The 11,185-nt window shown below is 40.3% G+C and overlaps 1 protein-coding gene across 5 annotated transcripts in view; it reads left to right on the top strand.

Annotated features, from left to right (window-relative positions):
- LOC115800848 (C-myc promoter-binding protein-like) overlaps window positions 1-10,315 on the top strand; it is a 92,910-nt gene extending 82,595 nt beyond the window's left edge. For all 5 annotated transcript variants that reach the window (XM_030758418.1, XM_030758427.1, XM_030758435.1 and 2 more), the window contains 6 exons: window positions 1,026-1,206; window positions 2,278-2,532; window positions 2,980-3,097; window positions 5,357-5,519; window positions 6,118-6,182; window positions 6,994-10,315. In XM_030758418.1, coding sequence (XP_030614278.1) covers window positions 1,026-1,206; window positions 2,278-2,532; window positions 2,980-3,097; window positions 5,357-5,519; window positions 6,118-6,182; window positions 6,994-7,130 — 919 coding nt within the window. In that variant the 3' untranslated portion in view covers window positions 7,131-10,315. The remainder of the gene's footprint in view (window positions 1-1,025; window positions 1,207-2,277; window positions 2,533-2,979; window positions 3,098-5,356; window positions 5,520-6,117; window positions 6,183-6,993) is intronic.
- Window positions 10,316-11,185: the final 870 nt, after the last annotated feature.

Here is an 11,185-nt window from a genome sequence, read left to right on the forward strand (position 1 = left end):
GATCATGAGAAGGAATTTTAAACCATTCCTCCTGTTTCAGGTTACGGCACAGGATCTCAGGGGGGTTAAAGTCAGTATTCATACTTGGCCATTTAAATTTGATCCACTGTGTGCTTTGGGTTGTTGTCTTGCTTCAGGTCCTGGACTGCTGGCCTGACATTCTCCCATAAAATTCCTTGATATAGCTGTAACTTTGTTGTTCCCTCAGCAATTATAAACCATGGTGCACCCTCCACCATACTTCTTAGTTAGGATCCAGTGCCTTTTCCTTTGCAAACAAGACATTGTCTGTTTTTTTTTGCCAGAAAGTTCAGCTTTGGTCTCGTCTGTCCGTAGAACATTGATACCATTCTTATCTCAGTTTTTTTATTTTTTTTTTATTTTTTTTTTATAGTAGATACAATGAACACGGATTTTGCCACATGTAGAGATTTCTGCAGGTCTACTCTCATTACCCTTGGGTACAGCTCTTGTCACATAGTGACTCACCACTTAGCACTATTGCCTCACATCTAGAGGGTTCTCAGTTTGAGTCCAGCCACGGCTTGATCTCTTCTAAACCTCGAGAATTTAAAAAAAGCTCCTAAACAACCACCTCTTTCAGGATTGTTGGGATTCTGTGTTCTTGTGATCATCATGGTTCACACACCAACCAGTGTTTTTGAAAAAAAGAGCACACTTATCCACACTTAGTTTTTTTTTTTTTTAGATCATCTGACTCCAGGTAGCTTCTGCAGAAGTCATTAATACTAAACTTTATTTACTTTTTCTAGCCTGCGCTGTGAGGGCTTCCTCAGTGTGTTTAATGAAGATATACTGTGTGTGTCTGTGAACAGTGTCTATATATAACAATGAGCACACAGTACGTATTTTATACAGTATAAACATAGTTTATAATTTTAAGCCACAGTGAAATTTCCTAATGTGATCTAAACATATCAATACTATGTTGCTGTCTGTTTGATTTGTTTATAAAAAAGTAAATCTACACCTAATCTTGATGGACCTTATCTGCATCTTCCCAGGGCACGATCAACCAGGGTTCAAGGCATCAATATCCCAATAGAATGCCGGCAGGGGGCGCTGTCCTCTGGAGCTCCTATGGCCCGCAGCGTCAGTGTCTTTGGTCCTCTGGATGAAACATCCCGATACAACTGTTGTTTGCCAACCTCAGGCAGCCTGCCCAGTCGTCTGAATGAAGCCACGGTAGGTCTCGACTGCTGTTTGTATGGTCTGTCTCAAATCCCTGATCTTAAGTATTAGAGTTCAGTAGTTCTTGAGGTTTGCTCTGTGCAAAGGTCAAGCTCTGAAAATAATCCAAACCAAAACAAAACCTGTTGCTAGATATTCCTTCTTGTTGGATAAGTTTAAACCTGCTTTTGTTAATATTTTAACATAACAACAGATAACTACAAATAATGTTGTCATATATATATATACTAACAACTCTGTAGTTCACATCGGCTCTTCATTGTTTCAGCATCTTTTAGACAAAAAGATCCATATGCAGCAGCAAACAAAGCTAAAGAAAAGCTGGTGAAGGATTTGAGGCTTAAGTGAAAAATATTTCCTTAGTAATTACCTTTGAAAAAAATACTTGTAAAAAAAATACATTCATCAGACGAACACCGCTTGACATATTAATACCTCACAAGTCTCACAGGTCTCTGCTGGCTAACAATAATATTAATATCAAATAGTATTCATATCAAATTAAAAGGTCATATATCTGTTTACAGCTGAAAAGGTGCCTGCATAGTGTAGTCGTTAACACATTCACCTGACAAATGAAAGATTCCCATTTTGAGACCTGGAGGAGGCACAAATCCCTGGGATGGTTGTGTGACCATGTATGTCGTGTGGCGGTGCAGGCGGCCCGGGTTCCCGTTCCGACCTGTGGCCTGTGTCTTCCCCACCTCTCTCCCACTTTCCTGTCTCTCTCTACTGTAACCTGTCAAATGAGTCTGTGAAAGGCCAAAAAAATCTGCCAGATCAAATATGCAGATTCTTCTGCCGTGTGACCCCTCGTGAATAAGGAAGCAGCCAAGAGAAGTTTACAGCTCCTTCCACCCAAAAAACTCAGTTAATGCAGACTGATACACAGTGCTATGGAGTGCATCACTTTATTTATAAGTAGATTATTACAATCACAGAAGTAAAACATTGTTTCCACAAACAGTTTAACAGTTTGTTTCTACTTGTCCCCTTGCTAGTCTGTCCCCATTAAAAGTACAAGCTGGCTGTGAACCTAAGCACTTTGCCTTTTGTGCCACTCAGGACCCACTGAGCATGGAGTGGCGGATCCACAACCCTGAGCCAGTGACCGTTCCCTATCTGAGCCCGCTGGTGCTGTGGAAGGAGCTGGAGAGTCTGCTGGAGAACGAGGGCGACCCAGTGATCACAGAGGCTGACCTGGTGGACCATCACCCCATCATCTACTGGAACCTGGTCTGGTACTTCAGACGGCTGGACCTGCCCAGCAACCTGCCAGGTCTCATCCTCACCTCGGAGCACTGCAACAGAGACTCCCAGGTCAAATGCACGCACGCGCACACACACACACACACACAGCTGCGCTCAGTCTGTACATGTACATCAAAAGGTTAAAGTGCACTGTCTTCTTTTTACACAGATTTTTGATGGCATAAACTGATTTTATGTGCAAATTCACACATAGATGTTCAAGCCAGACCCATCAAACTTCACACACTTGTTCATTGTCTTTACTATAGCAGCACTTCAAAATTCTGTCTCTCTCCATTAAAATGAAAATACCATAAAAATTAGAGACTGTAAACTTCTTTGGAAGTCAGCAGGGGATCAGATTACTATTTCCCCCACTGTATGTTCATGATTAAATATAAATATTTAGCTTGGTGACTATTATTTTAGCAGAACATGGATATGAGTGGAAAGTTACCTACATGTTGTCCTGTAAACGTTATACCTGCATGTCTGACTCGCTATGTTTCTTCTCAGATCCCTCGACACTGGATGTCTGAGGACAGTAAACACGTGTTGATCCAGATCCTGTGGGACAACTTGAAGCTGCACCAGGACCCCATCCAGCCTCTGTACATCCTGTGGAACACATACAGTGAGTCACACTGCTCAGGCATGTTTTGTGTTTCCTCAGGTAGTGAGGTAATTTGCTCAGTTCCTGAAACAGTAACCAGCTGGCAGAAGACAATAATGCTCCAAAATAAAAGCACAGCGGTGAACATGGAGAGGGCTGCATGGATGCAGCAGGAGTAGAGAAGAGAATAATTAAAGCCTGTATGTAGATGAGGTTTCTTTCAGCGGCTCTCAGCTAAAAACAGAGAGCTCTTTGTTAAGTCTTTGCACGCCTCAAAGGTAAGTTCATTTAGCTTTTTAATAAACTCATTCACATGTTTACTGTGATTTATTTTTGTTAATGTTAAGGAGAATATGCATAAAACACCCTAAATCTACAGGTAAGCCTGTTTTGCTTCAGACAAAAGAAAAAGCAATTTGAAAAAAATGTGTATCTACCACTATTATGTGAAACTAAATAACTAAGACACAGCAGAATGTATCTGGTATGTAGCTGTAATGAACAGAGCTCTAGGCCAGCCCGTGTTTGTATTTTCTTTGTTGGGTTTTGTGGAAATTGGAGTGAGTTAAACTGAAGAAAACACATTCAGGATTAAACTGAAAATTAGATTTTCAAAAAAAGCCCCCAGTTGTTGAGATTAGTTCAGGGTGGCAGGATTTATTTTATCCTGAAAACAGCTGATTTATGAGGGCGGATCCCCTGGTGCTAACACGTCTGTTGCTTCACTCAGTCTACAGTAACTGATTGTTTAATGGAGGAGGAGGAGGCCTGATCCTTGTGCTAACAGGCTTTGTCTGCTCTCTGTCTTCCAGGACTTAATTGTGCTCTGTTGTTAGAGAGTGAGTCTTCACCTCTGCTGCAGACTCCCTCAGATGAGTCCTGTTGTCTGTGTCCCGTCCTCTGCTCTCTCTGTTCTGTGTTCTTTGCTTGTTGCACTGCAGTGTCGTCTGTGGAAAGTCAGCTCCTGGTTTCACAGTGTTGGAATGAATGTGTCTGTGCAGTGTAAAATCCTGGACTCTGAGGTGGTTTTGATGGAATGTGTTTGTCTCAAATACAGCCCTGATCTGTATTTGCATCTGTGGTGAATGCCGGCCGTGTTCGTCCACTTTAACGAGGTCATTCAGGGGTTTTGTGCAGCAACGTGTGCTGCTTAAACGGCTGGGTACTGAACACCAAGCGCTGCCACTTGTGATTACTGTTAATGTTTGTATTTTAACAGCCAATCTGTGTAAAGTCTTACATTCTTAGTTATTATTAGTTTCCAGATATCATATTGCAACTTCAAACCTTCAGAAATGTCTTAAAAGGCTTCCAGGTGTAAAGCCCTCCTTTTTTAGCTGCTTAAAATCACATTTTAATGTTAACTTGACTTAAGAGAAAGAAGATAACTGCAGTGCTACAAGTTCAGAGTGCAGCAGGAGTCACAGAGAAACATTTAAAATCTGAGTGCAACAGTTTTTCTTCTCTTCATGACAGTTTGTTGAGTAGTGAATTTCTGAGTAGACTTTCTGTAGCGAATTAAGAGTTTAATCTAAGTTATTTATCAGTAGAGTACTTTGTTAAGCTTATAGTGTTAGACAGGCCAGAATATGAGGACTGTAATTACAGGAGAACACTGAGGTCAGTAAGAAACATATTGTGATGTAGAACAAATAACTGTTCTGAAGCTTAAATCTTAAACCTGTGGTTGATAAAAATTTCTATCCTGTTTAAAAATACATTCATTTTAATGTGTTGTTTTAATGTAGATTACAAGTAAAGTTAGTGGGTGTATCACTGCTTATAATCACCGCATACTGTACATCAATTTTTAGCCAATGCAAATATTGATTTTCATTATGTTAATGTACTATTTTTATGTATTGTACACCTGCATGAAGTGTAGTACCACTTTATGCCTTGCAGATACCCAGCTCCAAGTGCTTTTCATCAGAGTGAAAAGATGATCTGAGACAATCATAAAAAGGACCGGTTTTTAAAAAGCGCTTTTCTACTCTACCTGAGCACTCAGAGCTTTATAACATGTCTCATTCACCCATTTACGGTACACACACATTCATACAAACACTTTTTCTCTATTAGTTTTCTATCTGACATTCAGAAACATTCACACTCTGATGAACGCAACTCGGGGTTCAGTATCTTGCTCTAGGACACTTTGGCATGCAGACTGGAACAGCAAGGATCGAACCACCGACCTTCTGATTAGTAGATTTATTTTGTCATGTGTCTGATACAAAATCGTGATGAGCCCATTGCTGAATAGTTTGTTTGTTCCAGATGTCGGTTACCCCGTGTCTCGGCCAGTCCCAGAGGAAGAAAAGCCGTTCAGCGAGGAGTTGCTGCAGAGTGTGGTGAAGAGCATCCAGAGGAACGACGTCAGCCGGCCGATGGCTCAGCTGCTACAGCTGCTGGGACAGACGCTTGGGGTCAAAAGGCAAAGGTCAGCACCAACTGTTACACCAGCAGTATAAAACTGGCCACAAAGCAGTGAAAAGACAAACACTTTGTGCAGAAGGTGGTCATTGTAATATGTGTAAAATACACGGGCTCTAGTTTTACTCAAACAGGAGTAGATCATTCATTTGCTTGGTACTATTTTCATCTGTGGATTAATATAAATTTGGTCTGTGAGTATTTGGGTCAGCAGTATAGTGTGTATGTGGCACAGAGTCATACACAGATGCACTGTGCTCATCAGGGTCTGTTGCTTGAAGGGTTGATTTGATCATTGTACTCATTTCCATTCAGTCAAGCAGTTAATGTACACAATTTCCTAATATTGTACTTGCAGTAACAGGAGCTGCGAGGAATAAGGGCGACAGCGTCACGAATGCTCACATGAAGGCAGCAAAGTTTGTTCTGTCCTTCTGCAGGATGATTGTGTTTGTTTATCAAATTTTATGTGCTTATACAAGAAAAACCGACCGGTTTCTGATTAGAAAAAAGTGATCAAAACTCCACGTTTAAGCAGTGATTCGGTCTTTCATACTGCTCGTGTCTGAAAACAGCTGTTTTTTGACCTCCCCTTTCTTCCTCAGGAGTTTGTACAGGGACATCCTCTTCCTCTCCCTGGTGGCTCTGGGAAAAGATAACATTGATATTGGTGAGTCATAAGTTTGCACGTGTATGTTTTCAGCTTTAAAAGATTTTATTTTATTTTTATAAAATAGTGTTTTACATTTGTGTCTGTGATTTGATTTTATGAACTATTTCCTTAATGTTGAAATACAAGAATCTTTCAAGTTAAATAGAGTCAATATACCAACATGAACCTGCATTTTTGGGGAAGTATTAACAAGTTGCAAACAAACTTAACAGTAAATATAGTATAATGATATTTCACAATGATTGTATTAAGAAGCAGTTATGATCAATCCAGCATTTGTAGCATATTGGAGATTTTTTTTAGTTTTTAGTTCTAAGCCCAATATTGGCTCTGTTGCGCTCTGCCACTCCTCTAAATGCTCCACCACGTTCACAATGAGCTAAATTATCTACAGAGCTGAGGGGGAACGGAGTCTCAGCCAGGATAAGTACAGTCAAATGAAGATATTTTATCTGCAGTAGTTGATATTTGGTGGCATGTCTGTGTTTTAGGACTGTCCCACTCTTCCATGTGCACACATGGAAAGTTGGAGGTGTGGAGACAGTGAAAAGACAGAACACAGGACAGAGCAGCCATGAATAATAAGACTGGTTAAGTCAGACAGGAGTTGGGTTGCAGAGCGGTTTGCAGATGTGCAGCAACTGTGGACAGGCTAAAATAGCTTGAGCTTGACTTGGCGATAATGAACAAAATAGTAATAATGAACTGATCAGCAGCTTTAAATGGTTTAGGAAAATATAATGAAAAAGTCTCCGGCCACATGTTATCTGGCTCTCGTTCATGTGTCCATGTTCTCGTCTTCCCCCAGACGCCTTTGACCGTGAGTACAAGTTGGCATACGACCGCCTTACACCCAGCCTGGTGAAGCTGACCCATAACTGTGACCGTCCTCCAAGCACAGGGGTCATGGAGTGTCGCAGGACGTTCGGAGAGCCTTACCTGTAAACAGTCACCTTAACTCTCATCACTCTCATCATTGCTTTAAGACTAGCTCAGGAAACCAGTGAGAAGACTGTGAATGTGCACTATGGAAAGAGGAACTCTGTAAGAGATCACGGAGGTGCAGTTGACTGTGGTCAGCATTATGTAGCCTGAAGTTTCACAGACTTTATCTATGCTAAGTGATGACAGAAACACCACCCGCAGCGTTCATAAACACCCCTCCACCCAGGGCCGAGTGAGCCGCAACTGCTTTCTTTGGGAATCAGTGAAAACGATGCAGATATCCTGTAAATACAAAGCAGGAAAGGATTTTTTTTTCTTAAATGTACCATTTACATTGTATATCATTTCATCATATGGAGACTAATATTAGCAATATTTTATCTTGAACTTTATTTATACAAAGTCAGCTTTATTTATTGTATTGTCCTTTTGTCATGTGTAGTGTTTGACTTTGTCCTGTGGTCGCTGGCTGTGTTGTCGTCTCGCAGTTTAAACCAGGAAAAGCTTTTGTGGAAAAAAAGTGTGGAAAAGATGCAGTGTGTTCAGTGTGTGTTTTCAGTGATAGCTTTCTATGCTTTATGAGCTGGAACTTAAAATAAGAACATTTGATCAGATCTACGTTGACTAGTTAATCTACAAAATTTTGATGACAGATGCCATATACACGGGCCTCTCAACTGTCAGGATTATTTTTATTTTGAATGGAGACCGTACAGTGGGTTACAGATGCCCTGAGAGGTAAGTGAGGGAAATCAAATCAGTGATCTATGAGTCTGATAAAAATTCCTGCATTTATGGCTTGAGACCAGCCCACTGTGGTAGGACCAACCCTCTCCGAAACAGAAAAAAACAGGATCCTGGCCAAAGCATTTATTTTTTCCACTACAAAATGAAAATATTTTTCAGAAACATTTAAATTAGCAGTAAGTAATAATTGTTAGTTGTAGCTTTGGTGTCATTTTTTAAGCTATTTTTAAGCTACCTTCAGTATTTAGTCCTAAAGATCAGTGTCTGCTCTGCTGTCCCACCAATCACAGTAATGACCCTGATCCTCTCAGATAGAACAGAGTGAAATTTAAAGTCAAAGTAAACTTTATTTATCATGCGGGCCTTACAGGAATTGCATAGTGGAACAAAATTGTTTCCCCTAGCTCAGTGTGCACTGTTGACATAAAAAACTATATACATGAATTGCCGACTAACAATGAAATATACAAATATTGCACAGCAGCAATGATGGTTAGACACTATATGTGAATCTTTGTACTGATCAATATTACAAAATAGGTGCTCGTGTTGTGTAGACACTGAAAATATTGCACAGTACATTACAGTACAGTGTGTGTGAGTTTGTGTGTACAACAGTTCTCGGACTGTGAGTCTGCAGTGCGTGATGGTGTGTATTTATAGAGTTCAGGAGTCTGATGACCTGTGGTGAGAAGCGTTGCATGCTGTGATAGCAGGAGGATAAACCAGTGTGTGGAGCTTCTATTTTGGCAGCTCTGTACAGGCAGCATTTGGCGTGTGGTCCTGTATAAGTGGGAGAGGAGACCTGACAACCCGATCCAGTGTCCTCGCCACTCTCTGAAGCTTGTTGTGAGGCGGCGGAGCTGCCACACCACACTGAGATGTTGCTCTCTGTAGTGTTCATGTGGAAAGTGGTGAGGACAGGAGGAAGCTGGGTTGCTACCTCAGGAAGTGCAGGCGCCGCCGTCCACTCTTGATGAGGGAGGTGGTGTCTGCAGCCAGGAACCCGGTGTTGTTAACTGACTTCCCAGTGCTGTGTCATGGATTGTGAGTGGAGTGTGGGATAAATAGCGCTAACAATCACTATGAAAACATATGATATCGATCAATTAATATAACGTAAATCACTTTACATGGAGGGAAAACCAAAGTGAACTTTTGATTTGTTGATAACTATTATTCAGCTGTAAAGATATGAATGACTCTTAATGTAGTCTAAAACAAGAGGTTGGATTCTATTGTTTTCATCTGTGGTACAAACTGTAAAGCCGGCCTTTTGTTTAATAACAGCATATCCAAATGTTTATTGCACATTGCAGTCATATGGCAGAATCTCATTGCCTTCCTGTTCCATATCAGTTCGATACTATAATCCAAATCATTTTTATGTCTTGCACCTCAAGGTTGCTCCTGTGTTTTGTCACTGCTTTGTTCTTCTTTGCTCATCTATGAATACTAGTTAAAGCACAGAGCAGCCAGAATGCCACAGTTTTTTTTTTTTTTTTAAATATCTGAAGAAAAGGTTTAAATTTTGCTTTCTGGTAACATCCAGTCATCTGTCAGGTTTATTAACATCGTATCAAATTAAAACTGAATAAGGAATTCTTATTTCAGTAGGATCATAGTTTTTATAGTGAACATAACACATTAAATTAATCAAGACTTTAAAATAGAAAGTGAGATTTATAACAGTATGGCTTAATGCCTGCAGATGTTTGTATCCACATCTGAATGTGCTAAAGATTAGACTTTTGGACAAGTGTAAACTAAATCTTGGTTCACAGTTGCAAAGACCTACTTCAGTATATTTAGATATAAGCTTTGTATTGTAGTTTTCCATTAAAAGGAAACCAGTGAACCCCTCATGGGGTTATTTAAGTTCTGGGGACTCTATAATGTTCTGTTGGAGAAAATCAAACAGGCCCTGGATAGAACTGGATTTTGGCAGGACAGCTCGGTCTTACTGCCTTTGTGTGGATATTAATCACTGACAGACAGGGCGGTTGAAGGAGGACCCCTGAATCTGAACTCATGAAGGTCCTGTGAATATCAATCGAGTGTCTAATTTGTGGCATGGCTAACAAAACTGGAAAAGTTTAACAGGTTGCACGTCTTTGTCCCTAAAACAAATAAAAGGTCTGAAAACCTCATTGACTGGTGGATTTGGGAGAGGACACATCAGTGATGATGTCAGCAGCTTAGAAAAGCTGTGATTCATCTGTGGATTTCTGTTGTGTTCAAAAAAAAAAAAGTTGTACTGTACAGAGGAATGATTTTGCAGAATCTGGGCCATGTACATTTGAATCCGCCCTTTGTATAAATCACATTTTATAACTGTGTATTCACACATGTGCAAAGGTCCTTTTACAAGTGTTGAAGGTTCTGTACAGCGACCAGATCTACGGGACTGAGTGTAAATAAATTCATGTACATCCTCAGTGTTGGTGTCTGTAGTTTCTTTTTAAAATACCAGTGTTTAAATGTAATATAATTATATATAATGTATTGTAATCAATTAATCAATTAATTAATGTAACTGGCTCAGTGACACTGCAGTAAAACCTCCTTGCAACTGGGAAACATGGCGGCATTTCTGCATCACTTCTGGGAAACAGACACGTCGTCAGTTTTCCTACGCTCTCTGCTGAAAGCAAGGGATGCTGCCTTCAGGTTTGGTGACTCACACACACACTCAGGAGGCCCAGAAGAGAGCTGACTGTTGGCATAAAAAGGGCCAAAGCAACATGCTCAGAAGATCCAGGGACTCTTTTCCTCCCAGGATCTACGTAGCATATGGAAGGGCATCACAGACTATAACTCCAGAGATGCACAATGCCCTCTCTGCCTGACACACTCAACAGCTTCTACACCCGCTTTGAGGACCCCACCACCTGGAGAAGAGCCCCTCAGCGTGACCCCCGTAGAGGTGATAAATATATATACACACAGGTGTGTGTATATATATATATATATATGTGTGTGTGTGTGTGTGTGTGTAGATATGGAGGTATGCAGACGTGTGTGTGTATATATATATATATTTTTCTTTATATTATTGTTACTTATATTGATATTTATTTTTTTAATTACTAGAATGTCGTAACTGTTACATGGGTAGCACTGGGACCGGAGAACAGAATTTCGTTCTACTGCATGCAAATACAGTGTGAATGACAATAAAGAATCCTTGAATATATAGCTGGTTTACCAAAACTGGCTGTATGTGTACATTTAATAAAGAATTTTTATTAAAGAAGGAAGGGGAACTGCTTTCTGTCAGAACTGTCGGGATAATTTTTTTTTTTTAG

This window comes from Archocentrus centrarchus, chromosome 3 (genome assembly GCF_007364275.1).
Source record: "Archocentrus centrarchus isolate MPI-CPG fArcCen1 chromosome 3, fArcCen1, whole genome shotgun sequence".
Taxonomy (NCBI): Eukaryota; Metazoa; Chordata; class Actinopteri; order Cichliformes; family Cichlidae; genus Archocentrus; species Archocentrus centrarchus.